Genomic DNA, 24024 nt, shown 5'->3' with positions numbered 1-24024 from the left:
CAAACTTTGTACACCCAAGTCTAGGTCATTAATTTACATCAAAAAAGATCAATGATCCCAACACGACCCTTGAGGGACAACACTGCATTTCCTCCAGTTTGAAAAATAACTTCACCACTACTCTGCTTTTTCTTTCAAGGGCTTCTCCCTAACCAATTTGGTATTCACATCTTTTAATGCCATGGTCTTCAATTTTGCTAACAAGTCTATTATGTGGTACTTTATTAATGGCCTTTTGAAAGTCCGTATACACTTCATTCCTATTACCCTCTTTGTTACTTCAGCGAAGAACTGGATCAAACTAGTCAAATATGATTTGCCTTTAACAAATCCCATATTAACACATATTATTCCAAGTGTTAATTTTGTCCCGGATTAATTTCACCACCACTGATGTAAGGCTGACTAGTCTTTAGCTGAGTTTATCCCTCCCCTTTTTTTTTTTGAATAGGGTTATAACGTTTGCAATCCTCTGGCACTACTCTTTTATCCAAGGAGGATTGAAAGATTGTCGCCAGAGTCTCTGCAATTTCTACCAGACTTCCCTCAGCAACCTAGGATACATCCTATCTGGAGCAGGTGACTTTTCTACTGAGCACTGTCACCCTTTCTAGTGCTTCCTCTTTATCTATTTTTTAGCTTATTCAATGTCTTTACTATCTCTTCCTTTACTGTACCATAGGCAGTAACATCTTTACATAAAATATACAGCACAGCAACAGGCTATTTGGCCCAAACAATGCACGCTGGCGTTTATGCTCCACTCAAGCCTCCTTATCCAACTCTATCAATATAACCCCTTCACCCCGATATGCTATCTTGGTTTCCCCTTAAATTCATCTACACTATTTGCCTCAACTACTCCCAATGGTAGTGAGTTTCACATTATCACACTTTGGGTGAAGATGTTTCTTCTGAATTCCCTATTTGATTTTGTGGTGACTTATATTGATGTCCACTAGTTTTACTCTTCTCCTACTCCCAATGGTAGTGAGTTTCACATTATCACACTTTGGGTGAAGATGTTTCTTCTGAATTCCCTATTTGATTTTGTGGTGACTTATATTGATGTCCACTAGTTTTACTCTTCTCCATACTATCTCTATCAAAACCTTTCATAATTTTAAAGACCTCTATTAGGTCATCCTTCAGCCTTCCCTTTTCTAGAGAAAAGACACCCAGCCTATTCAACCTTTCCTGATAGGTATTCTGGTATTATCCTTGTAAATCTTTTTTGCATCCTCTCCAGTGCCTCTATATTCTTTTATAATACAGTGACCAGAATTGAACACAGCATTCCACTTGTGGTCTAACCAGAACTTTAGCATAGTTTATCTATTTTTCAATTCTATCCCTCGAAGTAAATCTTAATACTTGGCTTGAACCTTTATGGCCTTATTAATCTGCATCGTTAATTTTAGTTATGTGTATTGTCACATCAATGTGCTTTGTTGAATGATTTTCTTTAACCCACTGACTGGAGATCTGAATTTTTTTTTTATAAAGACATTTAAAAAATAGGTAAAAGGATAACTTTGCTGGCAGCTTAGGATGGCCACCTAATTTGCAACACTATCCTACATTGCAAGGACTGTGAGGAGGGAGATGAAATGTCTGCTCATTTCCCAGCAAGAATCAAGACCCAGGAAATTTAAGGGAACTACCTGTTTTTAAACGAGAGAAATACTGCTAACTGCTATGTTTGAATGACTGAGTGACTGTCACGTGACAAGCCCCTCCCCATCTATGATTTTAAGCTGGTGTTTTCTCTGCAGAGAGAAGAGAAGCTTCTGGACTCTGACACATGCAGATCCTAAGTGGGGGTCTGTCTCCCTCTCTCTCTCTCCATTTCAGCTTACAAGCTTCAAACAGGACTCTCACGGCAGACCCATTGTGTCAGCCTGCTCCTGCCCCACTGAACTTATTTCTTCCTATCTCGACTCTATCTTTTCTCTGCTGGTCCAGTCTCTTCCCATCTACATCCGTGACTCTTCTGACGCCCTACGTCATTTTGACAATTTTCAGTTTCCTGGCCCCAACCGCCTCCTCTTCACTATGGACTTCCAATCTCTCTACACCTCCATCCCCCACCAGGACGGTTTGAGGGCTCTCCGCTTCTTCCTTGAACAGAGGCCCAACCAGTCCCCATCCAAAACCACCCTCCTCCGCCTGGCTGAACTTGTTCTCACATTGAACAACCTCTCCTTCAACTCCACTCACTTCCTTCAAGTAAAAGGTGTTGCTATCAGTACCCGCATGGGTCCTAGTTATGCCTGACTTTTTGTGGGATATGGCGAACATTCCTTGTTCCAGTCCTACTTAGGCCCCCTCCCCCAACTCTTTTTCCGGTACATTGATGACTGTATCGGTGCCATTTCCTGCTCCCGCCTCGAACTGGAAAACTTTATCAACTTTGCTTCTAATTTCCACCCTTCTCACCTTTATATGGTCCATCTCCGACACTTCCCTTCACTTCCTTGACTTTTCTGTCTCCATCTCTGGGGATAGGCTGTCTACTAACATCCAATATAAACCCACCGACTCCTATAGCTACCTCGACTACACTTCTTCACACCCTGCCTCCTGTAAAGGACTCCATTCCATTCTCCCAGTTTTCCCGTCTCCGACGCATCTGCTCTGATGATGCTACCTTCCATGACGGTGCTTCTGATATGACCTCCTTTTTCCTCAACCGAGGATTTCCCCCCACTGTGGTTGACAGGGCCCTCAACCGTGTCCAGCCCATTTCCCGCACCTCTACCCTCACCCCCTTCTCCTCCCTCCCAGAACCGTGACAGGGTTCCCCCTGTCCTCACTTTCCACTCCATCAGCCTCCATATCCAAAGGACCATCCCCCGCCATTTCCGCCACCTCCAGCGTGATGCCACTACCAGTCGCATCTTCCCCGTCAGCATTCCGAAGGGATCGTTCCTTCCGTGATACCCTGGTCCACCCCTCCATTACCTCCACCACCTCATCCCCTTCCCACGGCACCTTCTCCTGCAATCGCAGGAGGTGCAATACCTGCCCATTTATCTCCTCTCGCCTCACTATCCCAGGCCCCAAACGCTCCTTTCAGGTGAAGCAGCGATTTACTTGTACTTCTTTCAATGTAGTATACTGTATTCACTGCTCACAATGTGGTCTCCTCTACACTGGGGAGACCGCTTTGCGGAACACCTCCACTCAGTCCGCAAGCAGGACCCCGAGCTTCCGGTTGCTTGCCATTTCAACACTCCCCCCTGCTCTCATCTCTGTGCTGGGATTGCTGCAGTGTTCCAGTGAACATCAATGGAAGCTCGAGGAACAGCATCTCATTTACCGATTAGGCACACTACAGCCTGCCGGACTGAACATGGAGTTCAATAATTTCAGAGCATGAAGGGCCCCCCATTTTACTTTTTTTTTAGTTATTTTTTTTTCTTTCTCCTTTTTTAAAATTTTTTTTGTGTTTATTTTATTTCATCTTAGTTTGTTCAGTTTGCTTACCCACTGTTTTTTTCATGCTTGTACTTGCGGCTGTTAAATTTTCAGTCCGTTAACACCCTTTCTCTTTCAACACACCATTAGCATATCTTTGCTCCATGACCTTCTTGTCAGCTATTCTATGACCTTGTCCTATCTACACCTTATCCTTTGTTATCTCTTGCCCCACCCCCACTTTACTTGCTTATAACCTTTTACATTTTTAATATTTGCCAGTTCTGAAGGGTCACTGACCTGAAACGTTAACTCTGCTTCTCTCGCCACAGATGCTGCCAGACCTGCTGAGTGTTTCCAGCATTTCTTGTTTTTATTACAAGCTTCAAATCCTGCTTGTTGACTGACCACCTTTGCATACCCCAGCTACAATCAGCAACCCTGCTCGAGGAAATCACCCGCATTGCTCTCTCCAAGAGAGCCACCGAATCAATCATCTACCTCTTCAAACTAAAAGCCTCAGGACCACCGAATTCAGCGAGAAGCCAGGCAAATCACCAACTCCAAAATGTATACCCCTTTTTTCTATGGACTCTGACTCAACCGAATAACCTTTCCCCACGCTGTAACCCATTTGTGTGTGTGTGTGAGGGAAAGTTGTCGTGTAGTTTATTTTTTTCATTAGTTCAGTTTAGGTACAATAAAGTTAATCTGTTTCTTTGTTAAACTCAAGAAAACAAGTAAGTAATCAGACAGGTTATGATCATAACAAGAACCAATCAAACACTGACTGAATTGGCCAGTACATTAACTTTATGAAACCTGTTGTGGTCAAACAAGGGAGGGAAAAGTGGGAAGCCCTTCGACCCCTTCTCATTTGACTGTAACAGTATTTTTATTCCCAAATGTCTTTACTCCTCTACCCCATTTAGATTCTTATTTTCCCCAAGTAATTTGTGCCATCTTTATTTTACTTGTCAAAATCTAATACCTCACACTTGCGTTGGAATTAATTTGCCAATTATATGCCCATTCTGCAAGTTTATTAAAGGTTTCTTGTAATTTGTTCTTTAGTGAAGAGAGATGCAAAGTACTCAGTAAGTACCTCAACAATGCTTAACCAAAAAAAATTGTGACGCAGAGATGATGCTATGTGCAAGCTGCCAGTGTACAGCAGAACCAGAAGCTTCTCCATTTTAATTTTAATGTATTCACATGCAGGTGCGATACACAGTGAATTTTATTTTGATCTTCCAGGAGGCCAAGAAGATTTCCTTTTTGGTCCCTAATCAGCCCCACCTTTCCTCTGACAATCTTATTAGTTATATGCAAGACATTTGGGCTCCTTATTTGTGTTACATGCTGTTCTCATACACTTTGTTACTGTTATCACCTTTTTCAGTTCTCCCCTGTATTTTTGCATTCAACTTGGTTCCCTACTGAATTATGAACCCAACATCAATCATATGGCTCCTTTCTCCAATTTATTTTAATCTCTATATCTCTAGCATTGTACAGGGAGCTCTAGCTTTGGATGCCCTGCCTTTCCACCTCATGTGAATGGGTGTAGTATTCAAACCAGATTTACTTGCTCATCTTCGATTCCAAACCACCTGGGCTAGATCCCTTTTCAAATTACTGAAATTAACCCTCCTCCAGTTCAGCTTTTTCACAGAAAATTTTCTTGCCCTCTTCTCAAAGTCTAATTATAATGATCACTGTTCCCCAAATGCTCTCCCACTGAAACTCTCACAACTCGATTCCCCAGAACTAGATCGAACACTGCTTCCTTCCTGATTGGTCTTGAAATATACTGATGGGGAAAGTTCACTTGCACATATTTCAAGAATTATTCCCCTCTTTGCCCTTCCAACTGTTATTTCCCCAGTCTATATTAGGATAAATGAAGTCCCCATTGGTACAACTACAAAATTTCTTGCACCTTTCTGCAATTTGCTCCTCCATCTCCTTCCCACTATTTGGTGGCCTATAATATACACGCAGGAGTATAATAGTTCCTCTCCACCTCCCTTCCTTTTCTCCTTCCCCAACTTTCCTGAATACCTTGAAGCCAGGAATATTAAATGCTCATTTCTCCCTGGTTTAAGCCAGGTTTCTATTATTGCCACTATATCATAATCCCATGTAGCAACATGTGCCTGCAGCTCACAAACGTAATGTACCACATTCCATACACTTACACAAATGCACTCTAAACACTTATTACTCTGCCTCACATTCCTCCCCCTCCCCCTTTCTGATTCTGTCTATTTCCAAATTACTCTTTATCCTATTGTTTTTCTTCTATGCATCTTGTATCTCCTAATACTTCACTGTGGTGCCCCTCCCCAACCACAGTTAACTTCCCTGTGAGAAATTGGTCCCAGCCCTGCTGAGGTGCAACCAGTCCATCTTGTAAATGCCCCTTGCCCCCGAACTGGACCCAATGACATGATTTCTTTAAGCAGGAGAGAGGTACATTGTTTATTGGTTGGATGGTTGGTGGCGGTGGGGGTGCAGGTGGTGAGGAACAAAGGTTTTATGTAAGAATGAATGACTGAATGAATGGAGTTTTATTTGATTATCTTTGGAGGTGGAGTATCCAAAGAATCACACAGTACAGAAGGCCCTTCGTTCCATCATATCACATATTTATAAGAGCTATCCAATTAATCCCATTCCCTTGCTCTTTTCCCATTTTCCTGCAAAGTTTTCCTTTTTAAGAAGATATCCAGTGAAAGGAACCCAACATCTCTAATATAAAAGAGGCAAAAAAGTCAACCAAAGTAAGAACAAATCATCTTTAAATATATGGTTTTAAATTTAAACAAACTCAGTAAAATTTACACCCAAGAAACCAAGTCTAGCAATGAAAGGAAGAATGGACATTCTTGGTTTGTTCCTAAAAAATATGTCCTTAAATTTTGAGGAGGGGTAATTGCATCACATTAGCATTTCATAATATCAGACAAGACACCATTACCATAAAATAATCAGACATGGCTCAAAAGCTCTTTTAAAAATATATAAAAACTCTCAATAGTTGCAGCCTGCTGTGCTCCAAATGACACATTATGTGACCAAGTCTCTCTCACTTGCTGTAGGTGGAAAGCCGTACCAGCTAACTGAGGACAATACACTTGCCACCCATCCTGGCTAATGTCTAATACACCAAAGACCAACTGCTCCTGTAATTAATTCTTTAGCTATGTGACCATGAGCCTTGGATCTCTTGTTATTGTTAGAATCGATTTTGTTGTTGAATCTATAATAGCAAAGTTATTCTGGGTAGAAAGTTAGTGAACAAAATTTACCCTATCATGATACCAGAGGATAGTTGCATAAATTTGTGGTCTTGGTGGAGTGGTGAATGGGAATTAGAGTGCGCTCTGTCCTGCTCCTCCAACAAGTTCTTTTCTCTTTTCATTTCTTTTATTAAAGATGTTTGTGTTTATCAAGATATTAGTGTTGGGGAACGGAACCCTTCCCATTTAGGAACATAGGGACAGGAGTAGGCCATTTAACCCCTCAAGCATGTTTCACCATTCAATATCATGGCTGATCTGTGACATCACTCCATTTGCCCCATATCCCTTAATACCTTTGGCTAACAAAATCTATCAATCTCAGTTTTAAACTGAACAATTAATCTATCAATTACCATTTGTGGAAAAGAGATCCAAACTTCTACCAACCTCTGCATGAAGTGTTCCCTAATTTCATTCCTGAAAGGTCTGGCTCTAATTTTTAGACTATGCCCCCTAGTCCTAGACTCTCCAACTAGAAAAGTTTCTCTTTATCTACCCTATCTGTTCCCCTTAATATCTTGAAAACTTCGATCAAATCACCCCTTAGACTTCTAAATTCCAGGGAATACAGCTCTAGTTTGTTTAATCGCTAATAGCATGGCCCTTGGAGTCCAGGTATCATTCTAGCAAATCTACACTGCACTCCCTCCAAGGCCGATATATCCTTCTTAAGGTGTGGTACCCAGAACTGCTGGCAGTACTCCAGGTGTGGTCTAATCAGGGCTTTGTATAGTTGAAGCATAATGTCTATCCCCTTGTATTCTATTTGAGGCACAGTGTTGACATGCAGCAGTTGCAGATTAGGTATAATACAGCCAGATGCAGAGCAAAGTTTCTTTGGTTCTGTTCAAAAAATGTGTCATAGCCTCAAATTCAGAAGAACATCCATACTTGACCAGTATGACAATTTTTCTGTTTCCCACACCAGTCATCCTATGGCCTCAATGATGCAGCTAATTAGTGCCAGTTTAGTGTTGTAGCCCTCATCCAGTCAGAAGTCCGGGGGGCGGGGGGTACTTTCATCCCATCAGTGAGCTGGATTTTAACCCAGAAGTGAATTCATGTCTAACCCACTCTAGTCCAGACTTGGTAGCAAATGATGTATTGTTTAACTTCAGCTATCTAGTCTGATGCAATGCATTTAACAAAAGTTGATGACTGGCCTATTGAGATAATTTAATCAAGATATAATTGGACATGGCTTCATTGGCCTCACCTGCCATACAGAACGATGCATATGCCCTATTAGGGTCATAATTTAGGACCCCACAACAAATAAAAATTTAGGTGGAGAATGACAGAGGAATCAATCTTTCTATAATATTAATAAATCTTCCAATAGTTTAATCTTACCTATTTGGAACTGTAATTGATTATATGGCAATCTTTGTTCAACAGATGATCGTCTCAACCTCTTCAATGACGTTGGAGCTGTGTTCACACCTGTATGTCTTTTCCTTTTCCCTGCATTTTCCTTTTGTGAAATCTTTTCATTGATTGGGTTACTGTTGCTACCCAATGAAGGCAACTGATTGTCAACTTGGCAGGGTATTGACTGCTTGCAAGCAAAGTGCTTAACTTTCTTAGATGGTGAACTGCTTAGCCCATTCTCATTATATGTCCTTTCTGTGTGTTTTCTCTTCCCTTTTAGTTCACATAAAGTAGGACCTGCAGAGTTTAAGCTTTGTGTTTCAAATGTATTATTAGGGGCATTTATTTCAATGCATGGATCACTATTTTCCTCAGTGTACCACTGAAGATTACTTGTGCCTTTAGTATCAAATGAGCTATTTTTGGACTGCTGCCAAGCACCATAATTTCTGAAATGACTCTGATCCAGAGAATTGATCTTCCTTAGAAATACCCGGCACTCTTTAAAATTCTCCAGTTTCCAGTTTGCATTTCTGAAAGTGTTTTTTTCTTGCCCCTCCACAATAGATTCTTCTTGCTCTGAAAGTTTTGCTGCACTTTCTAGTTTTTCTGTTCTTTTGCATTTGGAGTAGTTTGTTGAATTTAAATTCTGTACAACTGTACAACCAGCATCCATGTTATTTACAGGTATAAGTTTATCTTGATTTTCATTTTCCTTTCCACTGGGCAGTAACACAGATTCTTTTTCAGGTGGAAAGCTATTTATTTCAAGCTCAGCTTTTTGACTAGTTTTGCTTTCTACAGTGTTCGCCGAGTCTTGTTTCAGACTTTGGTATTGTGGATTTCCATTTACACATTTCCAAACAGATTTCCATTGTTTGTACTGAACTCTGTGATGAGACAATTTTTTGTGGCTTGAATGGTGTGGTTTACAGCAAACTCTTTTGTTATGTCCTACCAAAAGCCTCTTTTTAGCTGTAAAGACTTTAAACTTAGACATTCTGTTTGACAGATGGAAGTGCCCTCTTGGTCTTACAGGAGATTCTAGTGCAAATTTTTTAAGGTGCTTTTTCAGATGTTCTGCTTGAGGACTTGAGCAGGTATCAACTGGACTTGCTGCTGCTATAACTCCATTAGCATTCAGAACTTCAATAGGATCACGTGCATTCTCTTTTCTTACAATGGATAAAGAATGAGTTTCTGTTGTTTGCATAAACCATGCACAAATTTTATCCATATTACAATTTCCCTGAAACAACATTTGGATAGGAGACATTTGAACCTGCTCATTATCTTCTGCAACCAGAGATTTGGTTACTCTCTGTAACTGAACTGGGTATTTTCTTTTGTCAGAAGCAATCAATTCTGCAGCATCAACAGGAAGCCAACCACTGTTTATCTGTTCAAATCGCATATCAAGTTCCTCTTGCAAGGTTTGTTTTGAAGTGGATGTATGCCACCACCCGAGTGAAGTTCTTGATATAAAAATTGGATCTGCTGATATTTCAAAATCACAGTCAAATTCAGCTACTTCATTCTTGGTTTCCTCCTTATTACTTTCTGATGTAACACTTGAGGTGATATTCTCAGATACCACCTTAATACCCAACTTTCTGCTTTTAGCAAGCTCATTCCCTGCTTTGTTTAAAAGCAGCTTCCGAGATTTACGTACCAAAGCACTACTTTGAGAAAATGAACAGGAGTTTGCAAAGGAATGCAAGTAGTACAGAGATGGCTTTCTAACTCTAACAGAGTGCCTCAAGGGTAGGGCAGATTTTACATTCTTCTCACCAACACTTTCTTTTGAGCTTGTTTCACAATCATTTTGAATTCTTACAGAAGATTCTTTATATGAATCGCTGTCTTTGATAGGTGTATCTGCAGATAATTGATTTGAAGTTGAAGACTCTTGATCTAAAGGAGGTAATACACTATTAATACAGACTTTTCTTTCCTGCGGTGATATTGCATCAACAGTTACAGATATACCTGAAATCTTCACTTTTGCAGGACGCCCAGGTTTTCGTTGTCCACCTTTGTAAGTTTTAACTGCTGTAGGCTTGCTATTTGGACAAATAGCATTGCCACCGGTATGAAGTGAAACAGTTTTATCTTTTATGGGCCTAACTAAATCATATCCATATTCATTTTGAGTCCGTGAAGATGCAGAATTATCAGGCTTGCCTTCCAATTCCTCTGCAGTAGAGCCCTGCAAAGTTTCTGTCTGTTTCTCACAAGTTTGCTTTAAATCACTTTCATTAGTATGTGTAAGGTGACTTGCTACAATTCTATTATTCTCAGACACAAATCTTTTGAACCTTCTTGATCTTCCATAGACAACAGTAATTCTAATATTACAGCTATCATCTGTGAAACATGGATATGGTGTATTCAATTTTTCAAAATCTGAAGCTTTAGCTGTGCACTCAACAGGTTCTGATAATTCAGCTTTAGGTTTAGGTGGTCTGCCCTTGGGCCTTTTAACCTGTTTTTCCACTGGTGGGCCTAGTTTTTTGGGACGACCAGGTTTTCGTTTTAGAATAGATTCATCCATTTCCTTTGAAGCCACAGTCATTTCTACCATCTGATCAGTAATTTCAACTTCAGCGTCATTTCTTGCATAACTGTTTGAGCAACAATGAGAATTACTACAACGGAATGTATCCATTTCAAGATTGCAATTTACTTCCTCACAAGCTCTTGGAGAACTTTCTGTACAACTCTGCATACATTCAGTCGTATTACCACTTTCAGTTGAATTTTGGACATATTCCACTGGATTACTTTTGGCAGATGAATCTTGGAAATATTCCACTGTATTACCACTTTCAGAAGCAGATGAATCATCTTCCACTGATGCTTTGAGAATGTCTTCAGGACCAATCTTTGAAATACAACTGTTTGTGTCAAGCTTAGAAGAGCTTACAGATGTCAGTGTATATTTAAACCCTTTCTCACTACTCATCTTAGAGAGAAACATGAGCTTTATGGGGCTGTTGTACTTAACTGAACAATTCTGACTCATCTGTGCTTTATTTGTAGAACCAGTATTCTCATGAACTGAGCATTCACAAATTGCACGATGTTGACATCTGTGCTGCAATGGAGGATCTGCACTCGGACAGTCATTTGCCAACGATGAATTAGAGTCAAGTATGCTTCTGGCTCCAGATTCAGGTGCTCTAGAAAGTAAATTGTTTACTGCATTCTCCAAAGTTCCACATTTGTCAACAAATTTTGAACTATCCTCAGTGCAAGAATCAATACAAGTGTCAGGCTGTGCAGAGCCATTATGTTCCATGGAACAAACAGTTTCCAATGGGTCAGCATTTAACACTACTGTTGTCTTTTGCTTTTTATTATTGTATTGATCCATAAGTTCATTTGGCTCTTGTGATGTGTGAATTATCATCTTAGGTAAATTAGGATCATTTTTATGTTCTTTATTGCCTAATGAACTATCAATGCTATTACTATTTATGCCCTTCAGAAGCTCAGGCTGACTAGAAGCTGATACTTCTAAACTTTCAGTCACTTCATATACAACTACACTGTCCTGTTCATTATGTAGCCCTTGTTCCAAGGGGCTGTCAGTGTTAGACATTTTACAAGCACTATTCTCAAAGGCCATATCAGATTTTTTTGCCTTAATAGGTCTTCGCTGGAGATTTTCTGAAAAACAGGCAGCATAGAACATTTTTCTAGGTTCAGTAATGTATATAGAAAACCTTTCTGGAGGCAGAATATTTCGTTTGGCCCTGCCAATATTGGTACTACAATCCATTTTCTCAGAATTTTCTAAGGCCACAGGAGTTTCTTTACAACCATGTTCAGCTGTTGGCTTCTCAGTGTTATCCCTTGGAGTCTCCACACTGATTTCATCTACCTCAGGAATGTTTAACAGATCGGAGTCTGAAATCACTTTTGATGAATTTAAGCACTCTGTCTCTTCTTTTGTTCCACTTGCTACACATTCTTCAGATAAGCTCTTAAATTCAACTTCATACTGGTCAGGGAAATTACTAAGATATGTATTCATGTTGTTAACATTCTGCAAATCTTCACTGATAAGTGGATATTCTCGGTCTGGTGAACTTGCATCTCTAATGCCATTCTTTGATGACTTCTTTCCGAATTTTTCAGATATTGATTTCTCACTTAAAAAAAGCTGGTCAAGATTTGCAAGGTCTCTTTTTATTTGCACTGTTTGACGTCGAGATGATGGAGAATCTGGAGAGTTATGCAAAGCAATTAATGTTTCTTGGCGTTTCCGAAAACGGGTTTGAATTATTCGGTTTTCCTCATGCTGTTTAAGTAACTCCATTAGACTATAATCACTGACCTTTGCTTTGTGTAGCAAAGTAGTTGCAATTTCTCTCAATTTAAAACTATTATTTCCTTGATAACAATCACTGTTGGAGAGATTGGCCAAAATTTGGCCGCCATCTGTGGTTTCTATTAATTTCAATTTTTCATTTATTCGCTCCATTACCTCCTGAAATGAAGCAGAATTTTCACCTTTTTCTAGATCATTCTCAGACTCTGGTGATCTACTAATTTCACCATCAACTACCTCAAATTCATCACTTCCTTGCTTGACTTTTTCTACAAATTTTGATTTGGTCTGAATTTGGTTTGAAACACCTGGGCCGCAATCCTCTTCCTCTTCTGGTGAGAGAGAGGGAGGTTGTGCGATGACAAGTTCAATATTATTAGCGTCCAAGGCTGAAACAGTTTTGCTTATTTCATCAATTTCAAACCCATTGCTTCTTACTGGCGATAAAGGTGGGGGGGATGGGCTTCGTGGTCTACTATAATCTTTGACATTATACGTCAGCACAGAAGATTCTGTTGCTTCTATGTTACAAGCCTCTTCAACTGGAAGTTCACTGCAAGCTTGAATGGTAGCTCCTTCGGTATAAATGCGTCCAGAAAAATGCTGATAAGACCCAGTGTGAATCTGGTATATATTGCTCTTGTTACACTCTTTGCAAACTCCATTCGTTATTATTGTAAAACACCCAAGAGTGCCATTTTTGCATGATAAACAACGTAGGTCTTTCATGCAACTGTAATGAGGAACCCACTGTACAGATCGCACAGAGCAACTTTCACACCATCTGAATCCATTACAATTACACAATTCCTCACTTACTTTATTTTCATTGAAATCAGATGAGGAATTTGGACACTGTGAAAGCCTTGGATCTCTGCATTGTTCATTGGAAGCATCTTTTTCTTGGATTAGACACTTCAGCATTGTAGTAAGAAGTTTCCGATGATTAGGGCATAGTGTCGATAAAATTTCATTCAAAGCAGTTACTTTGTGGTTTATGCAACTAGTTTTCCCAGTAGAGTTGGACACTGTTCCTGCATCAGTTTCCGTCTTGTAACTGTAAAATTAAAATACAAATAAAACATGACATTACAATATTTTTTCCAAAAAAGGCAATACTAAAGATGACCAAATTGTTTAAATACATCACTCCAAAAACATTACACTGAAACCTCAAATGTTCAAAACCAGTTCCTTTAAGTAGAGATGTTCACTTGTAAAGTGAGAGCTAGTTTGAGATGATAGAATATTGTGCCAAAATCTTTATACCTACGCGCATATCCTGCAAAAGAGACAGAAATATCATAAAAGCTATTCTACTTTTCTCAGATTAGTTATTTGTATATCAAAGAAATACATAGTCATTTACACTAAGTTTGAAGTGAGTATGAGTCTTGCATAAATCTAATTAATGAAATCAAATTTCAAAAATTCAGAGAACGTCAATGTGTTTTGGTAGAGTTAAAGATCCAGAAAAATACATCAAGTTATTATTTTGAGTAACTAAGCAACTTTGCACACATATTTAAATAATTTGTTTCAGGAAAGAAAATCATCCTAACATGATTCTTGACATGCCAGTGTCATGCATGACTACTGTACATGTAATTAAGTTAGTCATCAGATCATTCTGAAAACAAACTTACATGATTACATTAATTTTCAATTTAAGTTTGTAACAGTAATCTGAGGGACTTGCTTCCATTTCTGTGCATGCAGTGCAAAGTCTCAATCCTTTGCAAGTTGTTAACCAAGTTGTACTACAACATGGTAAAGATTGAGAGAGATGATGCTCTAAAAAATGCCAGAGAAATACCATCTTAAAATGAAACTTATACTCCGTTTTCATTCAAGAGACAAAAATTCTCTAAAAACAAAACAACTTTAAATAAACATCCAGCCTTGTAAAGCTTCTTTAAACAGATATTTGATAGCAATGCATGAACATAGTTGTGAAAATCTGCTCAGACGGCTAATTGGTTAGGAGTGACATAACTGTACCAGAGATTAGAAACATTCACATCGTATTTTCCGTTAACAAAGCCTATCAATAGTTAATTGGAAATAGGTTAGAACAATTGTCTGTGAAAAGCGATTACTATAATTCACTAATCTATTCTTCCAAGAACCTGGCCAAAATATAGGCAAGTTGATCTAGAGTGGCACTATAGCAAGATCTGTCGTTAAGTTGATGCTGTTGCACTTCAGATTCTTGTAAATAAAAAAAAATGAAATCAAAAGGTTCTTTTGAGTTTGCTATGACGCATGATTGGAAAACTTAAAAAAAAGTCATAACAAATCCTCAAAGTTCATATCTGGCCTTTTTAATTAAAAAAACAAGTTGGGTCAGTGTGTATTTATACACATATCTGCGTATCAGAATTATAATTCTTCAAATTGCATTTGAAGTCTCCAATTGTAGGAACTGGACTACATTCCAATTACGCTTCACTTTTCACAAAAACAGATCCAGAACCAAATTTTTAACAATTGGTTGTGAGTTTAAATTTATAGCTCAACAAATTACTGTGACTAAGCATTGAAGAGAGTTATTAGCGCTACCTTGGAGTTTTCAAAGTAATTGGTAAAACATCTATGGAGCAATGCAAAAGCTATCTTGATCACTGACATATCGGGCTGAATTCTATCGACGCCCCACGCTCTGGAAGCGACGATATTACAAGCGGGGGCTTATTTAAATGGAGGGGGCTGAGCTGCCATCCTTGACGACAGAGGGGGTGGCCACTGCGTCCCTGGCAATGGCATCTGGCGCCACCGATCTAGATATCAAGACAGCATTTGACGGAGTATGGCATCAAGGAGCCCTAGCAAAACTGCAGTCAATGGGAATCAGGGGGAAAACTCTCTGCTGGTTGGAGTCATACCTAGCACAAAGAAGATGGCTGTGGTTGTTGGAAGTCAATCATTTCAGTCCCAGGACATCACTGCAGACGTTCCTCAGGGTAGTGTCCTAGGCCCAAACATCTTCAGCTGCTTCATCAATGACCTTCCCTCCACCATAAAGTCAGAAGTGGGGACATTCGCTGATAATTGCGCAATGTTCAGCGCCACTTGTGACTCCTCAGATAACAAAGCAGCCTGCGTCCAGATGCAGAAAGACCTGGACAACAGCTAGCCTTGGGCTGATGAGTGGCAATAGGGATGGGCAATAAATGCTGGCCTAGCCAACGACACCCACATCCCATGAATTAATTTAAAAAACATTCGCGCCACACAAGTGCTGGGCAATGACCACCTCCAACAAGAGAAAATCTAACCATCTCCCCTTGATGTTCAATGGCATTACAAATTGCTGAACCCCCCACTATCATCCCTGGGGTTACCACTGACCAGAAACTGAACTGGACCAGCCACATAAATACTGTGTCTACAAGGGCAGGTCAGAGGCTGGGAATTCTGCAGCGAGTAACTCACCTCCTGACTCCCCAGTGCCTGTCCACCATCTGCAAGGTACGAGTCAGGAGTGTGCTGGAATACCCTCCACTTGCCTGGAAGGGTATAGCTCCAACAACACAAGAAGCTTGACACCATCCAGGACAAAGCAACCCGCTTGACTGGCACCCCATCCACCACCTACATCATTCACACCCCTCACCAAGACGCACAGTGGCAGCAATGTGTACCGTCTATAAGATGCAGTGCAGGAACTCACCAAGACTCCTTTGACAGCACCTTCGAAACCTGTGACCTCGACCAGTTCCAAAGAAGGGTCACTGACCCGAAACGTTAACTCTGCTTCTCTTTCCACAGATGCTGCCAGACTTGCTGAGTGGTTCCAGCATTTCTTGTTTTTATTTTACCTCTACCACCTAGAAGGACAAGGGCAGATGATGCATGGGAACACCACCACCTGCAAGTTCCTCTCGAAGCCACACAGCATCCTGACTTGGAACTACATTGCTGTTCCTTCACTGTCGTTGGGTCACAATCCTGGAACTCCCTTCCTAACAGCACTTTGGGTATATCTACATCCCAAGGACTGCACGGATTCAAGGCAGCAGCTCCCCACCACCTTCTCAGGGGCAATTAGGGATGGGCAATAAATGCTGGCCTAGCCAGCGACACCTGCAACCCATGAATGAATACAAGAAATATAGTGATCATGCTCAAGAACATTAGCTGATCTTTTCCTTCCATAACTTAGATGCAATACCCTCAGCTGAAATTCACAAACTCAGTGTAGGTCAATAATTGAAAGCAGAACTTTCCTATTGGTTCTGTATCATACCAAGCATCCACTGAGCATCAAAGTAGTTATAATTTTAGCAGCTTATCCATGGTTGAAGAACAGATTGGTCAAACTCTCTCCACTACGACCATCACGGTCCAGACCAGTGTTATTTCTCCTTGGAATTCAAGGTGAAATATGTTCTAACTAGACAGAGAAACAAAATTAAACCATTGGATGAACTGCTTAAATATTGAACTCCATATTTGTTTTCAGAATTCTTTTCTCACTATTTAAAATCTTGCTTAAAAAATACAAAAGTAAGCTTATTAGGGACAATTTATCAGCCATAACTGCCTTCTCATCTTAAAATTTGAAACAGTTAACTTTCTGTAATCTTTGTTCTGTTCAAATGTGGACACTTTCCTATTTTCCAGCATCTACACTTCCGAGGCACAAAAGCACATTTTGAAAAGTAGTTTCAGTCATCCTGGGCAAATCTACAAAATTCCTCACATTAAGAACTGCCCATTCTCAAGAGGAGGTTTGAGCATAGCGAACACTGTTTTACAAGAACTAGCATGTTCAATTGAGGTTAAAAGAAACATTGGCATCATAGTTTTATCTCACATTTGAGTGTTACTGATGACTAAAAATTTGCATTGTTTGCGTTATTCTGTGGATGGAGATTCTAGAATTTTAATGACAATAAGTATACTTATAAATTTTTTCATCTTAAAACTGAATTTGGGAAATGTGTGTTTAAAGACTTTTTCACATTCACCATGATTTGACAATGTCTGTAATGCATTCAGCAAAAGAGGTTTCAAAAGGGTACACTCCAGCAAGAGTGGAGGGTTTTCCCAATGACTTTGCACATACTAACTCACATTTCTTTATCCATGGCTTTTAAAAGGATGGAAAATTTAAATAATTGATGGCCTGGATGAATTAGACAGCTATACTGGTTGGGATTGGAATTGGTTTGGGACTAATACCTGTGCAAGCAATTCCCCATGTGTACACGCAAGTCCAAAATAAGTCCATTAATATTTTGTATACAATCAACATAATCAAAACAAAAACAAAAAAACTTGTAGTACCCTCCATACACAGATGCATACAAGAGGCAGTTTGCTTAGCTATACCAACCAATTCTGTATACTGGAACACAAATTGAAGCAATATGCATTTGGGTTACAGAATATTCACTGGTCCATTCATACACTGCCACTGGTCTTGGACTAGTTACTCTAATTACTACTCCTTTCCTCATTTTGGCTTGTGAAAAGCAGTAAGCTGCATGTACCAGCACGTAGATCACAAAAGTTAATAGTTCTGTTGTGCTCCATAACTCAAATTTCTTAAACTAGTTTTCTCTCCTCAAATGCCAAAAGGATCGACAACATATTTCCAGCATTTGTAGGTTCTTTTTATTTGTACTGATTTGTTTCATTTGTTACCACTGCTCTTCCAAGAAAGTTAGCTTTGAAGTTATGGTCCTCCTCATCTGATGACTATGGCCTGGAGCTGCCTCGTAAGCAGTTAGACCCAGAAATGCACCCCAATATTGCGCCAATTTTGCTGATGTCAAGTTACACCCAAGTATCCTGCCGACCTCATTAGAATACTTGTAAATTTAAAATGGGCGTTAATCAGTGTAAGCAGTTGAAGCCCAAGGATTTACACATCAGTATTTTCTTGGGAGTCTTCAAATTTAAGCTTCAACTCATTTAACTATCATTCTTGCTCATCAGGCACAGCATGTTTAAGAACCTGTGCTCAGGGAAGCTTTCCCATTTTTAATATGACATGCCATAAAAATGTATTAAAATATAGGAGGTCTCAAGTGAGAGTCATTTCTTTTAAAAAAAAAAGATTCTCAATAAACAGTACATAAAAGTTAAGAAAAACGGCTGTGTTCCCTGCTGCGCCTAAAATTCTGGACACAAAGTTGAGGCCCCCTGAAGAAATGCAACTGGAGAATGCAAACATTTGAAGTTGGGGGTGAAGCTAGCTTTATGGACAGAGACTTATTTAGATGGAAGATTTAACAGACCAATCTAAAAGATTAAGAATTAGACATGTTGCAGTGCACGCATAAGTTTGGAGTTTTAAGGCATACGGGTTATTTGTTCATATTATGGGTGTATCGGAGCAGAAATGCGGAGGAAACTCCAGACCAATATATTTACCGAGAACTGATTTTCAGTCTGATCAGCACCAACCTCCCACTGTAACTCATTTTATTATAAGTTTCGCCCTTCCTCTCTGGATCCACTTAGGATCACAAATATCCCAGTGATAACCAACGATCATGTTTCATACGATATAACATATGCCGCTGCAGGCATGATCGCAGCATATTGCTTGAACAGCATCAGCTCAATTAATTGGTCTCATTATCCATCCTCCACTAACAAAATAAAAACTTTTTCCTCATTTCGGGTACCAAGGACCAGATTTCCCAAACAACACAGATGCCAAGTGATTTATTTCCCTTTTTGAATCTCGCTCTGACCAGAAATAAGTGTGCCACTAAACTCTCTTTTCTCAGCAAAGCCTTAGGCTTTTCCTTCTACATCCACATCAACAAATCCCAAGCTCAAACTGATGAACACTTCTTTCATAAACTTTGGCTGATTGCTTTCATTTTTGATCAGGAGGCTTCCTTTCATGCATGAGCCTTGCCTTTCTCCCATCTTGACTCTCCTGGGCCTCTCCCTCTGAACTTTTGCCTTCTCAATCTTTTCAACTGAAAACTGCCAATGCAATATTAGCCAATTTGTCTTCTCTACTCCCCAATCCTCCATCTCCCTCTAGCATTTGTGGCTCTCTGGTCTCAATCCCAGTATCAATTAACCTTCTGACAAAGGCAAAAGGACCTCTCACCAAATATACAATGCCTTCAAAATCTCTCTCTGGACCACGACTCTGAATATCAAACCTATCATTTCTCAGCCAGTCATCAAGCTCATCTCTTCCAGAAATCTTTCCCCCACACGCCCCAATCTTATATTTCCCATCCCATACAGCATGTTTCTATCTACCCTCCAAGATGCACAAACAGCAGACCCATTGCTCCTATCCCACTAAACTGCTCTGCTCTTGACATTATTTCCTTTCTACCTACAACTATATAGCATATTATCCTTTTTTATTTGACAATTTCTAGTTCTCTAGCCCCAAATAACTTGCTTTTTTAAACGGTGACCTTAGTCGCTCTACACCTTTTTCCCTTAGCAGGGTCAGATCCTCTGCATCTTGCCCGATTAGCTGAACTGTTCCCAAGTCACCAACATTTTCCACTGGGTAGAATTTGTTCTCACCTAGAGAAACTTCCCAACTCCACACTTTGGCCAGATAAAAGACACTCCTATAGTAACCTACATCAGTCCTCACTTGGCCTTTTTTTTGTAGCTTATGTGGAACACCTATAATTCTAGTCAGGCTCCCAACACTTTGTTCCAATGCTTAGTCAGGCCATCAATACATTGTTCCAATTATAGTCAGGTCTCCACCCTGACCTCTTTCTCCGTTACAGCTGAACACTGTGTTGGTGTCATTTCTGACCGTAACAAGTTAATAGCCTTCAATTCCAATTTTCAAACTTCCTTTACCTTTTACACAGTCCCTCATTTTTCCCCTCCATTCTTTCCATTTCTGGTAATGTTGTTTTCTGCAGCCATCTATTACAAATTTATAGATGCACACAACTACCTGGATTATGCTTCATACTTCTTCCCATCCTGCTTTGCAAAAGACTTCATTTCTTTTCCCTTTTTAAGCCTCATCTGTTCTGACAACTCCAATGTCTGCAACAGAACTTCCAAAATGTCCCTTTTTCTCAGTGAACTTTCTCTTGGTGGGCAGGGCCCTTGAATGCATCATTCCCATATCCCCCATCTCTACTTTTATTTTCTTACTATTGCGACAGGCTACTTTATGTGCTTACTTTTCATCCCACTAGCCTCTGCATTTGCCAGGCAATTTTTTGCCATCTATGTTCCCACCCCCCAAGCACATCTTTCCCTCCTCCTCTACTTTTTGGAGGGGTCATTCACACCGGGATAATCATGTTCATTCTTCCACCAACATAACTTGCAGTGCCCTTCCTCTGGCACTTTTTCCATGTAGCATTAACTGCCATTCACCTCATCGAACAATACCATGTTGGACAGCAAACACTTCTTCCATGTGAGTCAGTACTTTACGTGTAGCTTCTCCGATTTCGTATACTGTATTTACTGCTTGTGTGTGTTGGGGAAACCAAATGCAGATTTGGTGATCGTTTCATCTGCAGGTGAGAGTTGGATTGCTACCTCAACTCCTCCTTCTATTCCCTGGTGTCTTAGTCTTTGGCTTCTTCCATTATTCTGATTAAATTCTAATATTTCAACAAGTTTTATATTTTCTCCTGCAGCCCTTCCTGTGAATACCAACTTTAAAAACTTCAGTCCTTGGCAATCTCCTAGTTTCTTTGTTCTATTAATGCCTTTTTACTGTCTCATTGAAATGAATGACTGCCCCCGACATCAAGGCAGCAATTTGACCAAATGTGGCATCAAGGAGCCTTAGCAAAATTGAAGTCAATGGGAATCAGGAGAAAACCTTCCACTAGTTGGAGTCACATCTAGCACAAAAGGAAGATGGTTGTGGTATTGGAAGCCAATTATCTCCGCCTCAGGACATCACTGCAGGAGTTCCTCAAAACAATGTTCTAGGCCCAACCAACTTCAGCTGCTTCATCAATGAACTTTCCTCCAACATAAGGTCAGCAGAAGTGGGGATGTTTGCCGATGATTGAACAGTATTCAGTTCCATTTGCAATTCCTCAGATACTGAAGCAGTCTGTAGCTGCATGCAGCAAGACCTGTACAACACTCAGGTGTGAGCTAAGTGCAAAGTAACATTCGCGCCACACAGGTGCCGGGCAACGACTGTCTCCAAGAAAGAATCAAAGAATCTCCCCTTGACGTTCAAAGGCATTACCACAGCTGAATCCCCTTGACCAGAAACTTAACTGGAGCAGCCAAATAAATAGTGTGGCTACAAGAGCAGGTCAGAGGCTAAGAAATGTGCGGCGAGTAACTCAATCCCCAATGCCTGTCCACCTTCTACAAGGCATGAGTCAGGAATGTGATAGAATACTCTCCATTTGCCAGGTGAGTACAGCCCCAACACCCAAGAAGCCAGACATCATTCAGAACAAAGCAGGTCACTTGATTGGCATTCCATCCACAACCTTAAATATTCACTCCCTCCACCACTGGCACACAGTGGCAGCAGTACCATCTATAAGACACACTGCAGCAACTCACCAGGCCTCCTTCGACAGCACCTTCCAAATCTGCGATTTCTACCATCTAGAAGGACAAGGGCAGCAGATGTATGGGAACACCATCTGCAGACACACTATCCTGACTTGGAACTATACTGCCATTCCTTCATTGTCACTGGGCCAAAAACCTGGAACTCCCTTCCCCACAGCACTGTGAGTGTGCCTATACCACAGACTGCAGTGGTTCAAGAAGGTGGCACACCACCTTCTCAAGGGAAATTAGTGATGGGCAGCAAATGCTGGCCTTGCTACTGATGCTGACATACCAGTTTTTAAACCCATTAACTTCTCCAATAGAATTCAGTATAGTTATACTCAATTAAGGGCCATGAGGTAGCAGCGATCATAATATAATTGAATTTTACATTCAGTTTGAGGGAGAGAAGAGTGGGTCCAAGACTAGTATTTTAAACTTAAATAAGGGCAATTATGAGGGCATGAAAGCAGAGCTAGCTAAAGTGAACTGGCAAATCAGGTTAAAGGGATAGGTCAAGAGCGATGCAGTGGCAGGCATTTAAGGGGATATTTTAGAATACACAGAATAGATACATTTCAATGAGAAAGAAAAATTCCAAGGGTGGGACCTGCTATCCATGGTTAACAAACAGTTAAAGATAATCAAACTTAAAGAAAAATCCTATTATTGGGCAAAGATAGGAGGCAGGGCAGAAGATTGGACAGAATACAAAAAAAACAGCAAAGAAGGACTAAAATATTGATAGGGAAGAGAAAGCTAGCTAGAAATATAAAGACAGATTGTAAGAGTTTATATGGATATTTAAAAAAGAAAAGTTAATAAAGCGAGCTTTGGTCCTATAAAAAGTGATTCGGGGAGAATTAATGATGGATAATAAGGAGATAGCAGATGAATTGAACAGATACTTTGCATCGGTCTTCACTATTGAGGATACAAGTAACATTCCTGTATTAGCTGCAAGTCAGGAAAGTTACAATCACCAGGGAAGTGGTACTGAATAAATTGTTGGAGATGTGGGCTGAGATGGACTTCATCCTAGGGTGTTAAAAGTGGCTAGTGAGATAGTTGATGCGTTAGATTTAATGTTCCAAAATTCCCTAGATTCGGGGAAAGTTCCGTTAGATTGGAAAATAGTGAATGTAACTCCTTTATTCAAAAAAGGGAGGGAGACAGAAAGCAGGAAACTACAGGCCAGTTAGCTTAACATCTGTCTTAGGGAAAATGTTAGAAGCTATTAAAGATGTTATAGTAAGGTATTTAGAAAAGAATCAAGGTAATCAGGCAGAGTCAACATGGTTTTGTGAAAAGGGAATCATGTTTAACCAATTTATTGGAGTTCTTTGAGGGAGTTATATGTGCTGGATGTACTGTACTTAGATTTCCAGAAGGCATTTGATAAGGTGCCACATCAAAGGTTATTGCAGAAAATAAAAGCTCATGGTGTAGGGGATAACATATTTGGCATGGCTAGCTAAAAGGAAACAGAGAGTAGGCATAAATGAGTCATTTTCTGGTTGACAAGATGTAACGAGTAGTGTGCCACAGGGATCAGTGCTGGTGCCTCAACTTTTTACAATTCATATAAATGACTTGGAAGAAGGGACCAAAAGGTATGGTTGCTAAATGTGCTGAAGACACAAAGTAGGGAAGAAACTAACTTGTGAAGAGGACGTAAGGAGGTTATAAAGGGATATAGATATAGATAGGCAAAGACCTGGCAAATGGAGTATAATGCGGGAAAATGTGAAATTGTCCACTTTGGCAGGAAGAATAAAAAAAAGCATATTATCTAAATGGTGAGAGATTGCAGAGCTCTGTGATGCAGAGGGACCTGGGTGTCCTGGTGCATGAAATCGCAAAAAGTTACCATGCAGGTACAGCACCTAATTAGGAAAGCTAACAACATGTTATTGTTTATCGCGAGGGGAATTGAATACAAAAAGTAGGGAGGTTATGCTTCAGCTATCCAGGGCATTGGTGAGACCACATCTGCATGAGAGCATAGCTACCCGACCGAACCCAACGACGTGTCGAGGTCGGATCGGGTCACTCTTCTGGGTCCGGCATTCCGGCTCGAACACA

At 40.2% G+C, this 24024-nt stretch overlaps 1 protein-coding gene across 13 annotated transcripts in view; it reads right to left on the bottom strand.

The window, feature by feature from the left end:
- lcorl (ligand dependent nuclear receptor corepressor-like) overlaps positions 1-24024 on the bottom strand; it is a 168607-nt gene that overhangs the window by 51108 nt on the left and 93475 nt on the right. For 7 of the 13 annotated variants that reach the window (XM_068037610.1, XM_068037620.1, XM_068037625.1 and 4 more), the window contains one exon: positions 8082-13492. In XM_068037610.1, the coding sequence (XP_067893711.1) occupies positions 8082-13492 (5411 nt within the window). Of the gene's footprint in view, positions 1-8081; positions 13493-24024 lie in introns of those variants that run through there. The other 6 variants (XM_068037706.1, XM_068037688.1, XM_068037751.1 and 3 more) reach the window with 4 other exon arrangements.

The sequence above is a fragment of the Heterodontus francisci genome, chromosome 1, assembly GCF_036365525.1.
Source record: "Heterodontus francisci isolate sHetFra1 chromosome 1, sHetFra1.hap1, whole genome shotgun sequence".
NCBI classification, from domain to species: domain Eukaryota; kingdom Metazoa; phylum Chordata; class Chondrichthyes; order Heterodontiformes; family Heterodontidae; genus Heterodontus; species Heterodontus francisci.
Note: the sequence above shows the minus strand (reverse complement) of the source record. Positions and strands in the feature narration are given on the sequence as shown.